Genomic DNA, 25875 nt, shown 5'->3' on the forward strand with positions numbered 1-25875 from the left:
CTTTATTGTTATATAAAGTGTGTGTGTGTGTGTGTGTGTGTGTGTGTGTGTGTGTAGTGTTATTTGTATAATTTACAGTATACATATGGCCTTTATTTTAACGCCTTATGGAAAGAGTAGGTCAGAAATACGGGGGTAAGTTCCTTTACTGTCTGCATACTGTATTGCTTTGTAATGTTTTGTCAAAATTAGATCATTTCATACAAAAATTTATCTTTTAAGGGCATATTTTTCAAGTAAATGTTTGCGACGTGCCGAATCCAACGATAGATCCATATGTTTTATGTTGAGCATTTTCGCGGTTTTTTCCTTGAGGTAACTTATCTGCATTAGCTAAAACGCTATGTCCCTTACTTTAATAATGTTAAACCACAATATGACTGGTATGTACTATTGTTTATTACTTAAATGTAATGTTGTCTTAGCTACAGTATGTAAAGTTAGACTTAATCTCTCGTGGTGTATGTAGCCGTTCACATGTCGCGTTTTTTGCGCACTTAAGTTCGTTATTATACGCTCATAATGGTAGCTCATTTTTTCCAGGCGCGGGACATGGTTGCTTAGCAACGGCAGACGCCATGAGAGAGCAAGCTGCGTTTTTGGAAAGAAAGCGACGCGTCTTGCGTTTTCACGCGTTTTGCGCGGCATGTGAACGGCCCCTTACTCTTCCTCTATTTTATTGAATGCCTGTGTTGCATTACAAACTAGGAGACCAGTATAAACCTTAAACTTATTGAACCACATTTGTTTTTCAGATTTGATCAGATTTCACAAGACTTTAGGAAGCTATATCCAGAGGCAGACTTTTTGAAGACTGGGCTACAGTTGCAGACCTAATTCTTGCCAGTGCTCACAGTGAGGTGCATTCAGAGCTGGGTGACATGACTTAAGGTAAGCTTTTTCTTATAATATGTCAATCTATAAAACAATATGCAACTGTATTTGACACACATCAACTGGTAAATACAATGGTACAGTAACACTTAACTAGTTGCTTATTAGCTTGTATATTGGCTGTTAATTAGTACTTATGAAGCACAAACTGATGCCTTACTCTGCATGAGCATATTCTACATCCCTGAATCTGACCACATACCTAAACTTAACCTGCAGTAGTTGAATGAGGGTGGGAATTAATTTGCATTATTTAAAGGAATGAAGAAATCTTCATATGAAAGTGTTTCAGTTTGTTTTGATTATAAAATATGGTTCACAGTTTGCATATTATTCCTATGGTTTAGATGCTAAAGGGGAAAGTGCTTTCAAAGTCCTGCCCACTCTGGATAAAAGGTCTTCAGACCCACAACCACGGAATCCCAGAGGCCATTCATTGACGTACAACCTGTAAGTTTTGTTTTATGTTTTCTGCTCTAATAAGGGTGTGTATATATATATATATATATATATATATATATAAACACAGTGGTGGCCAAAATTATTATAACAGTTGTATTTTCACCAGCTAAAAAATGATTTTAAGTCAGTGTTTTTTATCTTTTGCTGTAGTGTGTCAGTAAGAAATATCAGTTTACATTGGCACAACAGCCAATCCTCCACACAGATATCTGATCTCATCATCATCCAGTCTGTCTGGAATGACATGAAGAAACAGAACAAACTGAGACAGACTAAATCCAGAAGAACTGTGACAACGTCCCCAAGATGCTTCAAGAGACCTACCTGCAAAGCTACCTGAAAAACTATGTGCAAGTGCACCTAGTGTAGGGCAAAAGCTGCTTTAAACACAAAAGGACGGTCAAACCAAATGTTGATTTAATTTAGTTAATCAAGGTTAATTGATTAAGAACATTTATTTATGACATTATTTTTGACAGCGTCATTTTATGACATTTTTAGACAAGTGCTTAAAACTTTTAACAGTATTGTAGCTTTGCAGTTAGGTCTCTTGGAGCATCTTGGTGAGGCTTTCACAGTTCTTCTGGATGATGATGAGATCAGATCCTGTGTGGAGCACAGAACAAAAATGTCACTGGATTATCACAATTAATGGCAAAATGAATGGGAATGTAAACCGATATTTCCTACTGACACACTACAGCAAAAGATAGAAATCACTGACTTAACCTCATTTAGCTGGTGAAAATACTAGTGTTATAATAATTTTGACCACAACTGTATGAAAAGTTGAGAAGTAAAATGAGCATTTATTTCATGCCTCTGTGTTTATGTTCATAAAATACACTTAACTTAAAATGTAATGTTGCAAGACTAAATGCCGTATAATTAACAGGTGGGGACCAACATGGTGGATTTGAGCCTTGGGATGAGACAACAACATTTCTAGACCTTCGCCATTGTTCCAGGCCATGCCATTGAAGCGGACTTGTTGCCTGGGAATTTCTCCAGCTTGCAGTATATCATATTGATGGACATAAGTCTTCATGTGTGAAGTTTTTTTTTTTGGCCACTTGTAACATGTTTTAAATTGTAAGAATTGTCTGGTGGACTCTCTGTTTGGCTTAGTTTTAATGGCACAATGTTTGGAATGATTCTAATGTGGTAATAATTCATTTTTGAGTGTTCTGCTGCTGCAATGTTGACATAAAGAATATGAATATAGTGTGCCTTGTTTACAGTTTTGTTTAAAAGAAACTGATCTACTAAAACCGTTATTTGTGTCTTTAAGGGTTGGACAAAATGTGTGACAGCTACACCTATTTGAAAACTGTATTAAAAAGAAATATGAAAACTCATTAAAATGACATTTACATATTAAATTTTTGTGTTGTGTAACTGTATTACAGAAAAACAATAATAATTTTACATTCTTTTGTGATTTATATATTATTATTGGTAAATATAAAGGTAGCAAGGCAATTAGACAATAAATAACCCAATATTTTGGTAGTTTTTAACCCAGCAACACAGTTAATCTGACCCACTGGTTGGGTCAAATAAACAACCCAGCATTTTGGGTCAAATGATTTAACCCAGCACTTGGGTCAAAACAACCCAACGCGTGTTCTGTCCCATAGTTACCCAGCAGCTGGGTTATGGTTGGGTTATTTTTTAACCCAGCACTTTTTAGAGTGTATATGATTAGCAAACTCTATGAGTGAGTCATTTGTTGAATTCTGAACTGTGTACTAGTTACTATTTCTGCCACAGAAAGATAAACACTGTAGTATGAGTAGTATGCCATTATGTGTTGAGTCATTCAATCGACTGAATCATTCGAAAACACTTTTTCAACACGAAAACATATTTATAGATAAATTCCCCCTGAACACTTTTAATACATAATCTTTGATGATATTCTGAATTTGAAAGATAATCAGTTAAAGATCAATTACAGGGTGTCTACAGGTTTGACCAAGTTAAATTTAAGACATTTTAAGACTTTTTAATACCATTTTCAAACAAAATTTAAGACCAAATTGAAAGTCCCGCAAAAGTCTAGCACAAAACTATGAAGATATTTTAAATTATTATTTTATTTAACTGATTATTCTTGGGAATATTCAACAGAAAACACTATTCCAGAAGAAGAAATTATTTTCTATTCCATGACAAAGTCAAGGCTCTCACACACTTTGAAGCCAATGTAACAGTGTAACAAACACGGATTTTGAGTCATGGATCGGATCATTTTTCGGATCAGCAAAAAAAAAAAAAAAAAAAAAAAGAAAAAAAGTTTGTTTTTTCCTAATTACTGAATGCTTACTTTAGGTAGGCTACTTCTCATCCACAGCAAAAACTACTATCTGAACTAAAGTTCAGTAACAAAACAAGAACAATTACACAAATGACAAGTGTAAATGAATACAACATAAAGTTAGTAATAAAATCAATAACACTAGTATTCAGGAGGGGAAATTTAATAATTAATTGTAAAATAACTAGTGTTTCTCACTGCAGGTATTTATAGGACGCTGTCTCTTTAAGGCCAAATGCCCAAACCGAATACTGGCACGCATCTCTTTCTCAGCTGTTTCGGTTCACTGAAGACATAAACGACTGTTAAACAGAATACCAAAACGGGTATTAAGACATGACTTGGTATGTACGTTTCCGTTCAAATAGCAGTTAAAGAGGAATCAATCTGTGTGAATCGCGCCGCGCGCCTCTCTCTCCTCTCTCTCTCTCTGCGCCTGCTCGCGCCAGTTGTGTGCGGCAACGTAAAAACATGTGCTAATTATAAACTTTTACTCTATGATGGTTAAACTTAACAGCTAATCTGCGATTCAAATGCGTGTAGTTGGGCGGAAACCCGCTAAATATGGCAACACTGAGGCGTTGTCAAGCAAGCGCGTGTCTAGCAACAGAACAGATTTAGAACCTGCGCAGGAGATTCTCCTCCAAACGATAAACTTTTCCTTTTCAAAGTGTAAAAAATTTAAGACCCTTGGATTTAGATTTAAGACAAATTAAGACATTTAAAGGCCTTATTTTAGGACAACGGAATTTAAGACTTTTTAAGACTTTTTAAGGATCCGCGGCCACCCTGAATTATGGGAAACAGAAGTTAGTTCACTTCAGGTCCCTACAGTGTCTTTTCGAGATGTTGCGTATGCACAGTCACAACAAAATGAACAAATCAATCTTTGAGACAGCTCATAATTCCTGAGTCATATAAAAGATTTGTCTAAAAAGAACAAGTCATTCATGAAAGACTGTACTACACAACTCTGCCTTAAATTAGTTTCTTATCAGCTTATTTATTGAACTGGTGTATAAAAGCAATATCACGCTTGCAATCACACTATTGGATTGCATTAAATGTCAACCGGATAACACTGACAGATTATCATTTAACAGCACAGTGTGCGTATGGTGCCAAATATGATTTACCACTGGATGATAACCACTGCACCAATGACTCACTATTGAAACTAATAATAGATGCTTGAGTGGTGATTCAACATAAAATTAGCCATTAGCTATTAATTGACTGATATGCTGGTACATGTCTAGATATTAATCAGAAATGAATCGGTAACTTTCACCTAATGCCATTTAGTCAGAATATTAATGATGTTTTATTTCTGTGTGACATGCTTTATGGCACTGACAGGATGATTTTGCATTTCTAATGGCTTTTTAATGTGATCCTATTAATTTTTTATTGACAAGTGTTGGGTATTAATTGGTCCACCGCAGACCAAATGAAAAGACAGGCGTGGGACATGTTCCAGCTGTTCCCTTCATGTCTTTATGCAAAGTTGTGACAATGGTTTATCCGACTTTGAAAAAGTTACAGAGCAGATAAACTTGATTGAAATGTCGAAACCAACTGATGCTAAGCATGCTAATATTAAATGCTATTACATTAAGCATGAGGCACATAACGTCCTTCTGAAGAAGAGCTACAGGAAATTTCATTCTTGATACCACGGGGCTCACTTCAGATCTAACCCTAAGGAGACAACTGTCGTCATCTGGGTAATTAAAAGAATAACTGCCGTCCTGGAATAGCCCGTCTACAATGACAACCGTCAGTCCTAAATGAAAGAACAAACTTGGCATGGACAGAATGTTTACGCCTACAATGAGACAGTCTTGAGTATTGGAAATCGTTATGTAGTGAGGGCAAATTCAGATGAGTAGGAATGACATTTTCAATATGTTAACCCCCAGTCTATTGAGCCTTGATCTTACAGATCTACGTTTTGTCTTGCAGCAAGTTCAGTACATAACAGGCATGGTAAAACAAGAAAAAAAAAAAACATTTTACATAATATTTACATATATTAAAGCTAAAGTGTGTCATTTGTAATTAGTGCAAGCAGCATAAAATTAATGTGTAATTATCATTCCTGCAGCTCAAACAGAAGCTGAAGGTCATGGGTTTGATTCCAAGGGCGAATGCATGAACTTAAAGTTCACCATGAAAGCAATGCAAGTCGTTTTGCTTCTGCCAAATGCATAAATGTAAAAAGTAATTTCTGTGCCACTTCCATGAAATGTGCATGTGTGTCTACTATATGTTATGCAATGAACATTATGTCCAAATTGACAGTATTCATTAAATATTATAGCTAAAAAATTCATGAATGACCTACCACTATCACCCAGATTCAGAAGTGCATATCCAATTGACATTTTTCTACCCAATAAGGCCACAGAAGAGTCGTCACATGACAATGCCAACATGTAGTTTGTGCTGTAGACTGTAGGATGTAATATGTCCAGATTTAATTACTACACACGCAGACTTAAAGGGGACCTATTATGCAAAAATTACTTTTATAAGGTGTTTGAACACAGTTGTGTCAGTGTGTGAAAAAAAAAAACAGCCCATAATGGTAAAAATCCACCCATTCATTTTTTTCATAATCCCAATATATTATAAACAGTTGCTCTGAACACACGATTCCAGATTTCTTCCTATGTACACGTCACACCTATTGGTGGCGATCTCTGCCCTATTAGCAAAGACACAGCCATGAGTGAAAAGCAGCTGTCTGCCATTACTGTTTTTTGGCTGTAGCTGCTGGAGATATACAATGTCAGCACCAAAGAGACATTACAAATTTTGTGTTTTGGCATGCACCAACAAACACAGGAGTCTCCAGAGTCTTTCATGTTTGAAGGAAATGTCCCAAAAAAATCAGTAAAGTTCCCTACATGTTTAGGGATCAATAGCAACGCTTTGGGCGCAAACGTCAGCTCCAGACAAAGTATCACGTGTTTGTTTTCCAAATTGCCTTTCTGAAAGCGCTTGGCACTAAAGCTACCATTGTCTCTGGCTGTTTTCACTGATGCTGCCTTCATGTGCTACCAGAATGATTGTAAATAGGAATATGGTAGTTAAAAAATGCATACGAAAGCAATGTGAATTTGAATGCTTGCATGTGTTAAACCAATAATCACAAGTGGGACTTATAAAGTCTGTAATAGAGACCAGCTATGTTGTTATTTTTAAATCGCACCGTCTGTGTAATTTGTGACCCTGGACCACAAAACCAGTCTTAAGTCGCTGGGGTATATTTGTAATAAAAGAAAAATCAAAAATTTTGACCCATGCAATGTATTTTTGGCTATTACGCCAAAAATCATTAAGAAATTAAGTAAAGTTCATGTTCCATGAAGATTTTTTGTAAAATTCCTACTGTAAACATATCAAAATGTAATTTTTGATTTGTAATATGCATTGTTAAGAACCTAATTTGGACAACTTTAAAGGTGATTTTCTCAGTCTTTTTGATTTTTTTGCATCCTCAGATTTCTGATTTCAAATAGATGTATCTCAGCCAAATATTGTCCTATCCTAACAAACCATACATCAATAGAAAGCTTATTTATTGAGCTTGCATATGATGTATAAATCTCAGTTTTGTCAAATTTAACCTTATGACTGGTTTTGTGGTCCAGGGTCACATTTATAAACGTGCATTAATTAGGCATAGTACAATCAAATGACCTGACTTTTAGGGTGTGTTCACACTTGTCATGTTTGGTTCGATTAAAATGAACTCTGATGTGATTGCTCCGATTGCTCTGCAGTTCATATAAGTAAGTTTAAACGCTGCCATCCGAACCCTCGTGTGCACCAAACAAGTGAACGGAGACCACTAAAAAGATGGGTCTCGGTCCGCTTATATGAATGCGAACCCGACCAAATACTTCTCATCATTACTTCCTGTTTTTGGTTAGTTTAGATGCGACACTATGTGACATGATTTCACGAAGGGAACGCGGTGTATCCAAGACAAAATTAGCAACGAAGAGGTAAAGTGCCTTTCATGAGCTCTTTGTGAGTTTGCAGGTGGTAAAAATTAGATCATATACACGCAACAATTAGCGCGCAGCAGACGGCATTAGGTGTATTCAACTTAAAGTGGCGCTGAGCAGACGATCAATGAATGGTTACTTTGATGTAATACACCCGTAGCACTGCTTTTAGTTAAACGCACATTTTCCTTTTGTTTGTAGTGTTTGGTGAGTTCCGTCACAAAATATACGTCATTCAACCTGACCAATCAGGTATCACTATGCTTTTAGGTTCAGTATCTTTAGGTTCGCTGTCAAAAATGCCAGTGTGAACGCTAAGTTGACCAGGACCAAATGTATCATTTTCCTTAAATAAACCAAACAAACCAAACTACAAGTGTGAACACACCCTTACACTGATTCCAGTTCAAACCTATAAGGCTACTGAGATTTTCTAGCATTTTCAGTGCGTGAGATTGTCCCGTTTTGTTTTTGCCAGCTCTTGAAGCTTTGCCCTCTTCTAAAAAAGAGGGCCAGGAGCACCTGCTCATTTGCATTTAAAGGGACAAATACTAAAAAAAAGGGTGCACTTTCAACAAGCTATAAAAAATTATCTGTGGGGTATTTTGAGTTGAAACTCTACATACACACTCTGGAGACTTATTTTTACATTTTGTAAAAGAGGAATAAAAGGCCTTAAACGTGGTAGTTGCATTGCTGTCTATGCAGGGTCAGAAAACATTCGGTTTTCATCAGAAATATCTTAATTTGTGTTCCCAAGATAAACAAAGGTCTTACAGGTTTGGAAAGACATGACGATCATTTTAGGGTGAACTATTGATGAGCCAAGCTGACAGTCCTGCCTCTAACTCAAGCCAGTTCTTGAGCCAATGTTGCTTTGTTGGGAGGCTCAAATCACTAAAACAGAAGAAAACAGAAAACACTAAAAGCACCACAGAGCTCCAGTGTTGACATGTTTCCTGAAAATCAACCTGCTGTAGTTGACTCTGCACTGAGAAAGGAGTAAGTACTTTAACATTAAGAAAATTACACACTTCAGCTCTAATGTGCACCTGCATCCATGTATCCATGAATTAGCCACTAATTACATTTTGACTTAATCGTTTCTGCAATTAGTGAAAAATGCACATTCAAGAAGTCTGCGCACGATGCCAAGCCTCTGAATAAACATTCGAATGCGAGCCTAAATGTCTCGCCATTGCAACAAGTTCAGATGAAAGCGGAACTATTGAAATTGTGTCCCGTGTAATGACATTAATTAGAGCATGTGCAATAATATCTGCATTCCCTTGTCTGTTCTAATTATGTGGTGATGCCGAGGGCCAGATGAAAATAGAGCTGAACTCTACGGGGTCCCATTCATAATCATTACATACACACACACACAATCTGAAAAGTGGGGGCATATCTAAATCTCATCAGCGTCTCTAAATACACATTAGAAATATCATTAGTTTTAAACGCCTAGCTGCCACGGATACACTCGTGCGAGAAAGTACTTGAAAGCATGAAACTAAACTTTCCAGAAACAGAATTGTTGTGACAGATATATGAATATAAAAGAAATGCATGCGTTTGTCAAAGACGGCTTTTCTTCTCTGCTGTTGTTCATGTCTTCGCTCCTCAGGAAGTTTACTTTCTGTCAGCGGCTCAGCGCAACTGTGCCAGGCGTACTTGAGTCATGAATATTAATTATTTTGCGATGTTCACCCTAATTGATCTGCTAAAAAAGCAGACAGTTAATGCTTGCCTCAGCTGGATTACTGCTTACCATTTGCGTGTTTGTTCACTATCAAAGCAACCGATTGAGACTTGTGGATCAGATTTGACCTGATTTACACATTCTGTGCTTATTATTTTTTTGGTTCATGTTATTCGAAAAAAAAGAAGACCATCTTTGAATTGCTTTCTGCATCTTTCATTGGCTAATTTCAAAAAACTAATCTCATCCAATAACCTCTCGTGAAGAGATCATCATGATCTAATCAAATCCTAAACAGCGTTATTTTAGTATCATTGAGATGCTATTATAGTTTTTTTTGCAACACTTTACAATAAGGTTCATTAGTTAACTACTTTAGTTAACATGAACCAAGAATGAACAATACTACTACATTTATTAATCTTAATTAAATGTTCATTTCAGCATGTACTAATGCATTATTAAAATCAAAAGTTGTACTTGTTAACATTGGTTAATGCACTGTGAATTAACACAAATAATGAATGACCATATTTTTATTAACTAACATTATCAGAGTTAAATAAATACTGTAATAAAATGTATTGTTCATTGTTCCGTTTGTTAATTAATACATCAACTAACATTAACTAACAGAACCTTATTCTAAAGTATTACTGTTTCTTTTTTTAAAGTTTAATTTTTTTTTATATTTTCCACAAAAACATTACATTATTAATTGACATTATCACTTTTAATATGCCAGTAAACTGTTGTAGATGCAATTTTTCCTAAATCCTGGATCTTCAGAAAAGCTTGTATTTTTAAAGTACTGCAGTCTCTAGGGGTTGAATAATTTTGATTGCAACTGTAATTACAGTACAAAAAAAAAACTCATTGGTTTTCTCATTTACAACGATAGTTTACTCACAAATGCGTTCAGGACAGTTGGACATTGCAGTGGATCAGAGGTAAAAAAAATGATATAAATACTGTTCAGTTTCTTGCACAGACCAATTGTTTCATGTTAAGACCTCAATGTATCGTCACAAGCCGCAGGGTTTAATTTGGTTTTCTCTGTGTATGTTTTGTTGACTCTCAAAGCCGTGGGTCCCATTGACTGCCATTATATGACTGACAGACTTCAATGGTTTGAGTTAAAAATCTTTGTTGGTGTTCTACTGAAGAAACTCATTGGTTTTCTCATTTAAAGAGATAGTTCACCCATAAATGCGCTCAGGACAGTTGGACATTGCAGTTGATCAGAGGTAAAAAATTATATAAATACTGTTCAGTTTCTTGCACAGACCAATTGTTTCGTGTTAAGACTTCAATGTATAGTCACAAGCCGCAGGGTTTAATTTGGTTTTCTCTGTGTATGTTTTGTTGACTCTCAAAGCCGTGGGTCCCATTGACTGCCATTATATTACTGACAGACTGCAAGGTTTGACTTAAAAATCTTCATTTGTGTTCTACTGAAGAAACTAATTGGTTTTCTCATTTAAAGGGATAGTTCACCCACAAATGCGTTCAGGACAGTTGGACATTGCGTTGGATCAGAGGTAAAAATATGATATAAATACTGTTCAATTTCTTGCACAGACCGACTGTTTCGCGTGTTAAAACCTCAATGTATCGTCATGAGCCACATGGTTTAATTTGGTTTTGTCTGTGTACGTTTTTTTGACTCTCAAAGCTGTGGGTCCCATTGACTGCCATTATATGACTGACAGACTTCAACGGTTTGAGTTAAAAATCTTTGTTGGTGTTCTACTGAAGAAACTCATTGGTTTTCTCATTTAAAGAGATAGTTCACCCACAAATGCGCTCAGGACAGTTGGACATTGCGGTTGATCAGAGGTAAAAAATTATATAAATACTGTTCAGTTTCTTGCACAGACCGATTGTTTCACGTGTTAAGACCTCAATGTATCGTCATGAGCCACATGGTTTAATTTGGTTTGTCGGTGTATGTTTTCTGACTCTCAAAGCCGTGGATCCCATTGACTGCCATTATATGTCTAACAGACTTCAACGGTTTGAGTTAAAAATCTTCGTTTGTGATCTACTGAAGAAACAAAGTCACCTACATCTTGGATGCCCAGGGGGTAAGCAAATAAACAACACATTTTCATTTTTTGTGAACTATTCCTTTAATATCTTGTTTAGCTTAGGAAATGCATCACATGCTAGAAGTTTGCAAGTGTGTTTCATCAACTTTTAAGTCATTAATTTAGTCTTTTTATCTTTGCAGCCCAAGAAAACAAACCTATTTAAAACATAATTATCAGATAAACTGAATTTGGAGATTTGTAGAAGTGTTTGCCTCTGCACGCACATAATCTCTCTCCTGAAGATAATTAACTAATCACTGATTGCTCTAAAAATAACTTTATTGAACGGAAAGGCTATGTCTACAAATGATCTGCTTGGGTAATTACATTTGAGATGTTTCGAATGCAGTTGATGTGTAGATTTCTTTCCTGAATTTCTCTGAAAATGCCTGCAACCTTGCCTTAGCACATTGATTAAATGGATTTCCTTCTAGCAACCTGGATGCGGTGATTACATTCACATACAGGAGAGCAGAGAGAGAGAGTTGTGGGTAAGCTTCCCTGGCTAAGCTTCTTCGGTTAAAACCAGACACTCTGTTGCTTGAGAAAAACAACTCAACAGAAAAAAAAAAACTTGTGAACGTCACTAGCTGCTCCTCTCTAAATCTAGAGATTTAGTTTCTCTTTCCCTCTATGGAAGGACTACAGTATTGATTGGCCCCCAGTTACCCTCAACAGTTAATCCCTACTTGTGTCCAGTTTCATGTTCCCTCTATTACAGCCTAAGCCAGTCCAGGACTCGACAATAACGATGGTCTGCTGACCCCGGGGCCAATGTGAGAGAGTTACTCACTGACTGACACAGACGAAATTGACAAAATTGAGAGAAATACTTCACCTAGAAGCATCTTTATATAGGTTAAAAAAGACAAACCAATCAGTGTTTTGTATCATATGCAATTATTTTCAAACAAAAATGTTTATATAAATGTAAAAATAATTTATTGGTGTCAAAATAGAATAACTTCTAGATACCATTAAAGAGTATTTGAAATATTCTTTTACATTTTTGGTAAAATGGTTAATAAAAATCTAAAGATCAGTCACATAATGATAGAAGAAAAATCATATAAACATAAACATTAAAAATACATAAATACGAAAAAACTGGAAAATATCTGGAAAAAAAAAGAAAACAGAAAAAAAGTTAATTTAACAACGCCCTTCAGCCGTGAGTTATTCACGATACAGCACGGCCTCTCGTACCTTATTGCTTAATTATAAAACGGTTAGTTCCATTCCTCAATTATGATTGGTCAGCAGCTGTGTCGTATTCATGATACGGCACTGCTATGACCGCTTCACTCAACGGTTTTGTGTATCATTGAACCCCCTTAGCAACCACCCTTAGCAACGTAAACACAGCTGCAGCAGTTACAGTTACAGCTGCAGGGACTACTTTTTACAGCGGAAGGCAGTTAATGATTTTACTTTATGAAAACATACAACTTAATATATATAAATTAATATATATTTTTGATTTTAATATTTTTATTATGTGGTAACCGTTTTATAAAAGCAATAAGGTACTTGAGGCCGTGCTGTATCGTGAATAAATCACGGCTGAAGGGCGTTGTTAGGCACGACGCGGTGAGGCCGTGCTGTATTGTGAATACAGCACGGCCTCTCGTACCTTATTGCTTAATTGTTTTAGTTTTTGGAATCCATTAAATAACTACAATTAAAGCCTTTATTACTATTAAAAAGACAAGAGTGACTGATGCAGAAAATCCAGTCTAATAAAATGAGTTTGCTGCTTCAATAAATCCCAGCTAAATCCAGCCATAGCTGGAACCAACCTCAGCGGACGAAAAGCCAAATAACATCTGGTCCAGCGGTCACAATGCACCAACGATCCCAGCGTCCAACCAAGCCTCTGCCACTCTGTCATACGAGAGATGGAGTCAAAATTTCCACTTTCTCCTAAACTATATTGACAAGCCTAGTCCTAAACAAGCGCTAAAGCAGCTGCTACACACACACTCCCAGCAGTCTATCCCGCTGTATAAAAGCAGTCCACTCTCCAACAATAGATTTCCACTGCTCCAGTGAGCCCATCAGTGCCTGTAACTGGCACGATAAACAAGGAAATCCTATCTCCTCAGAGCAGATAGCGGAAAAAAACTCCTCTCCATCACACAACACATCAAAATACATTCACGATAAGAATGAACAGGACCCCATCGACAGGAAGAGAGTGGTCCAAGATTTATGCACGCTTTATCAGACTTCAGAGAAGAGAGAGAGAGAGAGTGAGGAATGGATAGAGTCGAGAAGAAGAGGTATGGCAAATGATAAAAGAGCATGTGATGGGAAACCGAGGGTGGGCAGCCAAAGCTGAGAGAGCACGATTTGCTAGAAAAAGCAACGACCAAGTTTTTTCTAACTCTTGACTCTCTGCATCCAACTCCATGCCCCATTAATTCTCTATGCCTCTAAATAAAATCTCTTCATGTCTTATTGTGTGGGTGGACTTTGAATTACTCTTCGCAGAACCCCCAGGAGGATAAATTATGATCAACCGGAGGTACAGAGAGAAATAAATCACCCTGAAATGAAATCCATGATGCTAACTAGGAGGAGGGCGACACCAATGAATTGAGTCATATCATGGTAACATGCATTTACGTTGGCCTGATGCTGTGCTATGCAGTGAGTCAAGGGAGGACAAACTAAATTATGCTTGTTAAAACTTGCTTTTTTGTGATCGTAATAAATGTGAAAATTAAATAAAAGCTGTGGAAATGATAACCATGCCCACCGTTGACTCACTACAGGAGCCCTGGGGATCGTATTCGTCGGCTAATTTGCTTAAACTCTATTTGAACAACATCGGTGCTTTGAGGTACTGATTACAACATTAGATTCACTCGTGTGGGGTTGTAGGCTCCTATCATCACACAAAGCCCACGGGTCTCAATCTTCTAAAAAAAAAAAAAAAAAAAAAAAAAATATGATGCAAATTGTGAACAAAGCTGGAAATCATTTTTTTAGGGATGTAACAATATCATTCCTCGATATGAAGTCCACGATAGGATATTTACTGCTAAAAAAAAAAAAAAAAAAAAGACAAATAAAGACTTGGAAAACTATGGAAGCCCGTTTCCGCCACTGAATAAAAAATAAAAAAGGTAATTGCAACTTTTTATCTCAGAACTGTGAGATATAAACGCATAATTGCGAGTTAAAAAGTCAGAATTGCTAGATATAAAAACAGAATTGCAGGATATAAACACAATTGCGAGTTACAAGGTCCAGTTCTGAGGAGAAAAAAAGTGATATGTGACTGATATGTTCACAGAATTGCTAGTTTTTATCTCACAATTCTGACTTAACTCGCAATTGCGAGTTTATATCACATAATTCTGACTTCATTTCTTACAACTGCGAGTTTATATCTTACAATTGTGAGAAAAAAAGTCAGATTTGCAAGTATATCTCACAATTCTGACTTTCTCACAATTGTGAGTTTATATCCCACAATTCTTACTTTATACATTATATTGCCAAAAGTATTGTTACACTCCCTTTTAATGAACAGGTTTGACTACTTTAGTAATTTCCATGAGTATAAATCTTAATGTTTAAGCATATAATGATATTTGAGGGGATTGTGTGCTTCTAATTTTGTAGCAACAGTTTGGACAGGATCCTTTTCTATTGTATAAGGCAATGTTCAAAAAGAATTTGAACAGGACTGAATTTGATTCAGTCAGTGTGGAAGAACATGACTGGTCTGCATAAAGCAAAGTCTTAATCCCAGTTGAACACCTCTGGTGTGACTTTAAACGCAGCCAAAAACTCCAAAACCAAAAACCAATGACTTGTACATATACTATATGGACAAAAGTATTGGGACACCCCCTTGTTTAGAACAGAAAAAGGCACTTTCAAAACTGTGGCAACAAAGATGGAAACATTTATTCATGTATTTAAAATGTGTATTTTTATCTCTGCTGCAACAAGTTTGAAGTGTCTAAAATGACTGTACCCATACTTACAAGTCATTGGTGTTTGGTGATGAGTTTTTGGCTCAAGGCCTGCAATCAGAGGTGTTCAGCTGGGATTAGGACTTTGCTTCATGCAGACCAGTCAAGTTTTTCCACATTTACTTAATCAATCATTTCTTCTAGAACTTACCCTTATACACAGAGGAACTGCGAGTTTGTATTTTGCAATTCTGAAAAAAAAAGTCAGAATTGTGAGTCGCAATAAAGTTTTTTTTTTTAATTCAGTGGCGGAAATGGGTTTCCATAGAAAACAATGAAAATTTGGTACATTTTAAAGTTAAATTATTCTATCTAATCCACTTTGAGAGTTTAAAATTAAGAGCTCCAACCCATGTTTTTAACTAAGAAAACAGAAAAGTCAGAAAGTCAGTGAATTGACTTGCACCTGAACTTTAAAAGGGGACTCAACCCTCTTTTTATCTGTGGTATACTGTCTCAATCTAAATTACATTCACACTGGTGTTTTAGGAAGCCAAACTAATTAGAATATAATAACAAAAACAACAACAATTTTAAAATATTTTTATTCCTATGACAGTAATAGCCATATATTGGAAAATAACTGCACTGTAAAATAAATAAATTACTATTTTATAGGTTACACTACAGTAGGAAAATTACAATACTTCTTTCCTAATTTTTTACACTTGAAAGAGATATGTTAAATATGGACTGCAGTAACGTTACCCATTTAAACCGCTAGCTGTCAGCAATTCATACTGCAATTTTAGACTATCATTCTGACAGAAAACTCCAGCTTCAGTGAAAACAGGCTTACAAAAACGTATATCTTACTACAAATCTAATGAAACGCTGTAATCACCTGCCGCGAAAATAAAGCATAACTCACAGCACATGCAAAAAACAGGTTCACTGCATTCAGTGTGAACTGAGCCGTTCCGAGGCACGGAAAACACCAGATCATGAGCTTATAGCCTGAGCAAAGTGCGCACTTTGCTTTGAAACGTGCAGCGAAAACTCGATAAAGGGATTAAGCCATATTGCGCTTTCGGTTTTAGTCCGTCTGACAGATACTGTGCCAAAGTATAATGGCACAAAACACAACTTAAAAGACCTTTTATGTTAGAATAAGAAGTTTAAATATATTTTAAAAACTAAATTTTTAGCCCGGAAGACCTATCGTTTCATATTATCATGTGAACACGATAATATCAAGACAGTTTTGCTATCGCATACCACAATATTGATAATACCGTTACATCCCTAACTTTTTTCGATCTGGTTTATTCTGACTGCCTGGCTTTTTATGCTTGTGCAATGCCAAAAACTCTTGGTATGAATAGGCGTTTGAAACATAAGGCTTGCACTTTATTTTTGGCTTGGAGGATACTGGACATGTGATCCCATCTGCTTCTTTAATCAATTCCTGTTACTTTGTCACTGTCCACTCTGAAAAAATGTGCCAAAAGACTTACATTTTGACAAAGGGGTCTGAGTAGCCATTCGAATCCATGGCGGCTAGATGGGCACAGCGAATAATTCCCACAACCAGAGAACTCTTCTCTGTGTTGTACATCAGTGAGACCAGGATACGGCCACGCTAGGGAAACAGAGACAGAGAGATAGGCTTGTTTCCACTGATCAATATTCAGACCATCAATAATACATTGAACAATATATGTCAGTAGGATACAACAGGGCTAAACACTCCCTTAAGAACATTGTGATTGTTTTTCTAGTCCAAAACAAAGGTGACCGAAAAATATTTCTATACAGATGGAGTAACAATAAAAAAATCTTTTTTAAATATATACACTACCAGTTAAAAGTTTTTGAACAGGAAGATTTTATGTTTTTTATAGAAGTCTCTTCTGCTCAGCAAATTTGCATTTATTTTATCCAAAGTACAACAAAAATAGTAAAATTTTGAAATATTTTTACTATTTCAAATAACTGTTTTCTATTTGAATATATTTTAAAATACAATTTATTTCTGTGATTTCAAAGCTGGATTTTTAGCTTTATTACTCCAGTCACATGATGCTTCAGAAATTATACTAATATTCTGATTTGCAACTCAAAAAAACATGTATTATTATTATTATGTTAAAAACAAAACAGCTGAGTAGATTTTTTTTCAGGTTTCTTTGATGAAAAAAAAGTTCAGAAGAACAGCATTTATCTGAAAATAATGTTTTTATTATCGCTTTTGTTCAATTTAAAGCATCATTGATAAATAAAAGTATTAATTTCTAGAATTTCTTTAAAAAACTGACTCCAAACTTCAGTACAGAACCATTTTTTTGTTAATTTGTCATATTGTGGCATTTAAAAACCTCTCAACTTAAACTAGAGAACTAATTTTTGTAAATGAACAGTATACATACTGCAGCTACAATATTATTACGGGCAAAAAATAAAAGAAAGTTGTCTCAAAACTACACTAACAAATCAAAGTTTGGGATGAAACAGTTTAAAGAAATTAGTAATTTTATTTAGCAAGTATGCATTAAATTTATCAAAAGCATTTTTAAATGTATAACATTTCATGTATAACATTCTATTTAAAAGAGATTTTTGGTAATTTTTCCCTTTTTCCTCAATTATTAAGCAGCACAACTATTTCCAGTATTGAACATAATGTTTCTTGAGCATCAAATTAACATACTACAATGATTTCTAAAGGAAAAAATGCCTGCGGAACCCTTATTATTTAAAATTGTAATAATAAAAATAATAATTCACAATTTTACAGTTTTTACTGTATTTTTGGTCAAATAATTGCAAACTTGGTGAGCATAAGAGACATTTAAATGGTAGTTTTGAAAGGAGTATATACTAAAAACTCCTTGAGCAAAGGATGTTTTTCTGTTCATTTAATACATTTCAGAATTTCATAACCCGTTATAAAATTACAGAACTGCTTTTAGTTAGAGAACACAGTATAGCCTACAATATTAGTACAGGTAGAAAATATAAGAATTTTATCTGAAATCATTCATGATCATTTTAGAGATTCTCACTAGTGACCTCTGGGGGGAAAAATGTAAAACTTACTTTAAATGTAATGACCTCACAATCAGCTGAATATGATAACCTCATGGACCAGGACAGTTTATCAGTCCAAAGTGAAAAACAAGTATTCAGGAAAGTGCTGTGGTTGCTAATTAGTGTTTTGAGATAATAAAAATCAGGTCCTTTTATCCTGGGGGCTTTGTCCTTGTTGTTCCCTGAATGTGAGTGTTCTACATTCATTGCAGTTTCAGTGTAAAAAGGGAGTTTTCAGAGGTCTCAAGTACAAGATGGAAAGTATTGGATCTTTACCTCCTCTTCTGCAACAGGAGCCCCAGTATCCACTGCCTGGCTGTTACCCTCCCGGGTCTGTAAGACCATAGAAAGGTTATTAATAATACAGCAAATACCCAAACACTAAATTATGCATAGTACAAATTCCAACGGACGTAACCTCACAACAGCCACAATGACTCACGCACACACACCTGCGCAATTCTCTCGAGACCCATGTAGTATTTCTTGCTCTCTCCCTCCTTGAGTTTCTTAAGGGCCACCCTGACTTCACCTATGAACTCATTCCGTCCTAAACGATCCATATCACAAACACACAGCCTGCAAGAGAGAGAGAGAAAGAAAGATGGCACTCAGAACTCTTCAGCTCAACTCTCAAGACAAAACGTGTTAAGCGTGTCGCACGCACACCCATAGAGAGAGAAGCTGAGTCTCTGAGCTGAGAAGTAGGTGGTATTGACTAAAATATTGTTTCTGACCATTAACATGGAAGCATCAAATATCTGGAAAAATTAACACTCAGGTTCATTTTTTAATGTTCAACAGCACCTCTATGAACACTTGAATGTTGCTAAAATCATCTAGAAATATTGTTGACTAAATTAATTCAGATAAAATGGCTTATTAATTTAAATTGAGCTAATCTTCAGGACTAAATTGCTGTATAAAAATAGTCACACTATTAAATTTGAAACATTTCATGCATTGCTATTTGGTGGCGGAGATATTAAATCTATAGTGTCAAAAATAAAATAAATGAAACAGTATCTGAGTTGAGCGTTTGCAGTCTGAATAAATCATAATGATTTAAAAGACATGGTTACAGAAAAGACACCCCAACAACAATACAAAAAAGTTTTTGGATGCACAAAAAAAAAAAAAAAAAATGCAGTCAGATACTTCATGAATTAATACTTCATGAGAGTCTCTTTGATTCATTTCAGTCGACTATTGAATAGACACTTATTATCCAGGTCTTTTAATGAATGAATCAACTTTAATGAGTCAAAAGTCTCCACAACTGCAATTTTTTTAAATCATTTAAAATAACAAATAATTCATAAGTCTATTTGATTCATTTATTCATCAGATACTGGGAAAAAATTAACGCTTATGCTCAACAACAACAACAACACATGTGAACCTGAAAATGACTAAAATCACTTAGAAATATCACTGACAAAATTAATTCAGAGTAAAATGACTTCTGAAATTTAACTGAGCCAATCTCTGTATAAAAAGTGTCACACTATTCATGTTGAAGCATTTCATGCATTGCTATTTGGCAGCAGAGCTACTAAATTTAAAACGTCATGACAAAATGAATGATACGGTATGTGAGTTGATGACTTACAATCTAAATAAATCATAATGATTTAAAAGACAAGGTTACTGCAAAAAAAATCTAGTCTTGTCTTGCTAGATGCACATGTAAAAACAAACAGTGCAGAGAGAAGTCAGAGTCATGAACAAATAATTCATAAGAGTCTATTTGATTCATTACAGTTGGCTATTGAATTGGCACTAAATGAGTCAACTTTAATGAGTCAAAGAGTAGAGTATTTTTTTATTCATTTACTGAATCTGCCAGAATGCTTACTGAATTAACATTTGGCTCACTGAACTGCATCATAAATTTCATTCATGTCTGACCTGAAACAAACCTCTTACACAGTGTTTTGTGTCTTTAATCCTCTATGGACAACATGAAGATACGATGAGAGACTTAAAATAGCATTACCACCAACTGGTTACTCAACTGCATAACATTAAAGTTACACATTACAAATTAAAGTACAGTTTATTTATAATACATTTTATATTTTATATGCAATTATATATACTATAAATGAATAAATATTGCATAAATGCACCATATTCATTTTAAAAACCTATGGGTTAACCTGCCTTTTCCCCACCTTAGTTATAGTTAACCTGCTAAACCCATTATCTGGCAACTGATAGCATTGACACTGATAAAGAGGCAGATTAAAAGAAGGAAACAACAACAACCAGAATGAGAAAAGAGGAATTCAAGCAAAGTGCACGAAGTAAGAAAAGACAGATGGTTTTTACGTCAGCGACAGATATGGAACGGAAAAAGCTGAGGAAAGAATATATGAGGCAGAAAAACCAGGATGAGAAGACAAATACCCAAATGTAGAAGCAGAAGAAGTGAAGTGTTAATGTGGGTATCAAAGAGCGAAAGCGCGAGAGGCTGCACGTAAGCAGATGACACTGACATCATGATCTTGTTGGCTTCTCGCTTCCTTCTAGGGCTCGGTTAGTCATTCCTTCCAGCCAGGTGTGTACACATGCTTATATATGCACACATACTCGTGTGGAGGTGGATAACAGGTGCTCTCCACTTCCTGTAACCTGTCCTGGGGACTGTTCTTCCTGAAGCTGCTATTTATTACTCGTGGGGCTGAGCTTTCCCTTGTTAATGTCAGTCACAGTGATTATGTGAGAGTTTGCATGCATACGGAAGTCACCAACAAGCGGGACATCCAAAGACAACTATTCAATGTTTATTCAGTATCGAACTGTGAGTCCGATGAGTCATGGGCAGACCCACGCAGAACCTGTGCCCACAGGTTTCTGCAGAATTTGACTGTTCGACATTCAGAATTTTTCACATGTGTATTAAGTGGTTCATATGTTAATTTGATTAATGATTTCAGCTACCAATAAGAATGCAGTACACTTGACCTTATAATATCTAGAACTGCTCCACACAAAGATGGAGGAATGGATGGATAAACAAACTGAAGAATGAATGGATGGATGGACCGAAGAATGGACGAATATATGGATGGATTGACCAATAGAATGATAGATGGATGGACTGACAGAACAATGGATGGATTGACTGATAGGACGGTAGATGGACCGATAGATTGATGGATAGATGGACGGATGGATTGACTAATAGAACAATGGATAAATAGACCAATAGAACCAATAGATGGATGGACAGATAAAAGAATAGATGGGTGGATGGATAGACGGACTGATAGAACAATGGATGGATGGATTGACCAATAGAATGATGGACAGATAAATGGACTGACTGATAGAATGATGGATGGATGGACCAATAGAATGATGGATGGATGGACCAATAGAATGATGGATGGATTGACCAAGAGAATGATGGATTTATGGATGGGTGGACAAAATGGATGTAATGATTGATAGAATAATGGATAAACAAATGGATGGATTGCCTGCTAGAACAATGGATGGACTGACCAAAAGAATGACGGATGGATAGATAGATAAATTGACAGACAAACTGATGGATGAATTGACGGATGGATTGACAGATTGATGGATGTTAGAATGACAGAATGATAAATAGCCAGAATGATGGTTAACGTTGGATGATCTATGGATGGATGGATGGATTGACCAATAGAATGATGGATGGATGGACTGATAGAAGGATGAATGGATTGTCCAAAAAAATGATGAATGGACGGATGGATCGATCGATCGATTGACCAAAAGAACGAAGGATGGATTGACCGATAGAATAATGGATCATTGGATGGATGGGTGGGTTGATGGATGGATGGATGGATGGACGGATGGAATGACCGAAAGTAGGATGGATGGATGAATGGATGGACTGACTGAAAGAACAATGGATAAATTGACCAAATGAAAGACGGATGGATAGACAGATGGATTGACAGATAGAATGATGGATGGATTGACCCATAGAATGATGGATGGATAGAACGATGAATTGCCAGAATGATGGCTAAATAGAACGATGGATGATAAATGGATAGATAGATAGACAGATGGATAAATAGACAGATATAATCAGTGACTGTATCTAACCAACTTTTTCACTATGAAGAATCTAATCTAAAATCCCTCAGAAAAATGACGCTGTAAAGTGTCACATCTGAGTCAGGGTGTTTTTAAAATGTGGCAAAACTAATTTGTCAGCAACTGTAGGCTCCTAAAAGACCACAACTCACACTGCCTACTAATAAACAACGAATACATACTGTATGCTTCAGTGACATCCGTTACGATGCCGATTCCGGTAATAGCATCGGATGCTTTTCTATAATGGCACAACAGCACTATTGATAACGCAGCCATTCTTCAGAAAATGTTCCCTGCCAATAGCTTGCCAGCAGCAGTCATTGTTCTCATGTGGGAAATGACATTCACATGACAAAAGACAAGCTGACGATAGAAAAGCTGTTTATTGACAAAGGGCCATATGGGAGGAAATATAGTAAATATGCAACTACTATTTGCACAGGATAAGATCTCCAGAATCTTGCATTGTGATGTTTGGGATTTAATACATAAAATATGAATTCCTCTCGCCTCTCCCTTCACTGAACGATGGCAGTCGGTTTGAGATCGGCCAGCTGTCACAACCCAGACACAGTCACTGTGACAAGGTGCTGACGCTGCCCGTGGTGACATACTCCATCTACGCCCAGGGCTCCGACAACCTGCTCTTCGGCATGATGGTCACAGAGCGTAACAGAGCAGAAAGAATCATCAAATCAAACTTATCCTTCGGGAATCCAAAGTGAGGACAATCCATGTTCACCACAAGAAACAGTTCAGTGGCACTTTTGGCAGAATTTATGCATCTAATTGTTTTTATTTAATCTACAAGAAGTTTCTGTTAAACAATTTCTGCAATATCTCTGCATACTGCAGAGGCAAAAATCACTGGATTGAAGCGCTGAGGTAAAACGGGGTTGAGTTAAAAACCCTTTCAGCATGAAACTCGAATTTTTCACGGTCTCAACCAAAAAGTGGAACAAGCAAGCAGCTTCGCTCTCTCTTCATCTCTTCCTCTCTCTCATCCCGTGAGAGCTCCTGCTAGGTTTGTTTCCCAGCTGTGGATCACAAGGGTTTCGATTACATTTCTAGAGAAATTGCCCCATCTCGTTCCATCCTCTGAGTTTTATTGCTCAAATTGTAGCGTACCTCTACACAGAAGGTTAGACCCAAGTGTGGGTGTTACCTTAAGGCGATTGTGTGTTATTGCACCACAGAGACATCGACTACACGCTGCCGAACACACATACAGCATGCCCACACACAATGTGCTTCGAGTGACAATGTGCTTCTGGAGAGTTGATTTGACCTCAAAGTAATGAAATTCACACATGCACACACACAAATGTAGTTCACACGTTCTCACTGTCATTAGTAAGTCGGACGGAGACACTCATGGGATTTGACAGAGAACCATATGTTCAAAGGTGAATCGGAAGTGCAAGTAGAGCCAAAAATACTTCCATATATTGGAAACGGAGGTGGTACAGTACCTGAGGGTTTTGGTGGTCATGTCGGCAGCCGTGATGCCGTGATAGACGAGCGTTTCATTCCACACTGGATTCAGCGTGTTCTTTAAAGTCTTAGTGCGCAATTTATTTGCCTGAAACAGAGGGAGAGGGAGAGTGTATTGAGACTGATAACGATTTTAATTTATACACACACTGGGTCAAGACAAAGCTGCTCATGCAAAATTTCTGCTGGCTTTGCAACAGCTGCGCTCGCACATAAATTTGTTCTTACCATCAGTCTAATGTTGATGAACCCTGATTATTGTAAATGAGGGAGCGCGCGCTTCAGTTAGTCATTAGCATAAGTCACGCCCAAACCATTTCCATATAAGGGATTCCACACAACCTCTCCTACCCATTCATCAGGCTTTACAAAAGCTTTTTAAAGATTATTTTCACCTGAGCGTATACTGCAATATTTTCTGCATTTTCATGCAAAATATACCTCAGACTAAGCTGTAATGGACATCATTTGTATTACTCTGAAAGTAATAATTGAAGTAAGATTTTATTGTGGGAATACCAAGTGAATTTGTATTATTCATTTTATTATACTGGTTTAGGCAGCAGGGTTACTATATACAGTTGAGGTCATAATTCTATATCCCCCTTTTCAGAATCTGCAAAATGTTAATTATTTTATACTAAATGCATGTTATTGTTTATTTGGTACTGACCTGAATAAGATATTTCACATAAAAGATGTTTACATAGTCCACAAGAGAAAATAATAGTTGGATTTATAAAAATGACCCTGTTTAAAAGTTTACATACCCTTGAATCTTAATACTGTGTTCTTACCTAAATGAACCACAGCTGTGTTTTTTGAATGTTTTTTTTTTTTTTGTATGATTTTTGAAGATCAGGGTAAATGTAACTTATTTTGGCTTCTGGAAAACATGCCTCTGATTTTTAAAACCAAAAGAATCTGTGGGACCTGAATGATTTTTCTGTATGTATGTAAACACCTTTATGTGAATATCTTATTCAGGCCAGTACAAAAAAAAAAATCATTTTGTATGATTCCTCTTATTTTGGTAAAATAATTCACATTTTGCCAATTCTGAAATGCATGACATTGCTGAAAAGACCAGCCTAAACCAGAATTTTCAGGCCGATCAGGTTGATGTGCTTGTTAGTGCTGGTTTGGTGCCGGAAATAAAATCAAATAATAAGAAAAATATCTGAACATCTAATAAAAATGCATTTACTTGAGACTGGGAAGCAAAGTCTTATTATACACATAATCATAAAGGATAAGAAGACTTATTTTCAAGAAATATAACTTACAATTAAGCTTTTCTTATTCCATTTTAAATATTTGACCTTAAATCAAGAAACATGTCAGAAAACTTAATGCAGGATATATTACAAGATTTTCTCATTTTAATGATACTTAGACATTTTTACTGGAACTCCAGACAAAAATACTGATGAAAACAATGACTTTTTTCAGTGCAGGTGAGGGTGAAACACTTTCTCGAACATTATTCCATTAAAATGCAAACTTAATTCATCACCATATACCCAGTGGAAAGATTCCATGACTTTCACGCAATGTCATCAAATCATCATTGAACAGCACCATGAGCTTATTACTGGGAGAGTCCCCCCAGAGCAACATTGGGTTAGGTGCCTCGCTCAAGGGCATAATGGTGGTGGTCAAGCAACCCTGCGGTTAACAGCCTGAGCCTTAACCACTACACTGCATCACCCCATTACATCCTAAATGAAGAAACTGAGCTCTCACCGCTAAACCAGAAGCTCAATCA

General features: G+C 36.2%; 1 protein-coding gene and 1 long non-coding RNA gene across 2 annotated transcripts in view; one reads left to right on the plus strand and one right to left on the minus strand.

Annotated features, from left to right (window-relative positions):
• The window catches only part of doc2g (double C2-like domains, gamma), a 59889-nt gene that overhangs the window by 17042 nt on the left and 16972 nt on the right, over positions 1–25875 (minus strand). The window contains exons 5-8 of the mRNA XM_073819863.1: positions 24086–24195; positions 18962–19088; positions 18786–18842; positions 16937–17061 (exon numbers count right to left, since the gene is read on the minus strand). Of these exons, the coding sequence (XP_073675964.1) occupies positions 16937–17061; positions 18786–18842; positions 18962–19088; positions 24086–24195 (419 nt within the window). The remainder of the gene's footprint in view (positions 1–16936; positions 17062–18785; positions 18843–18961; positions 19089–24085; positions 24196–25875) is intronic.
• LOC141286571 (uncharacterized) lies at positions 722–2708 on the plus strand. The gene is made up of 3 exons (XR_012339294.1): positions 722–891; positions 1242–1344; positions 2252–2708. It is a non-coding gene; the product is annotated as an uncharacterized lncRNA (long non-coding RNA).

Source organism: Garra rufa, chromosome 15 (genome assembly GCF_049309525.1).
Source record: "Garra rufa chromosome 15, GarRuf1.0, whole genome shotgun sequence".
NCBI lineage: Eukaryota > Metazoa > Chordata > Actinopteri > Cypriniformes > Cyprinidae > Garra > Garra rufa.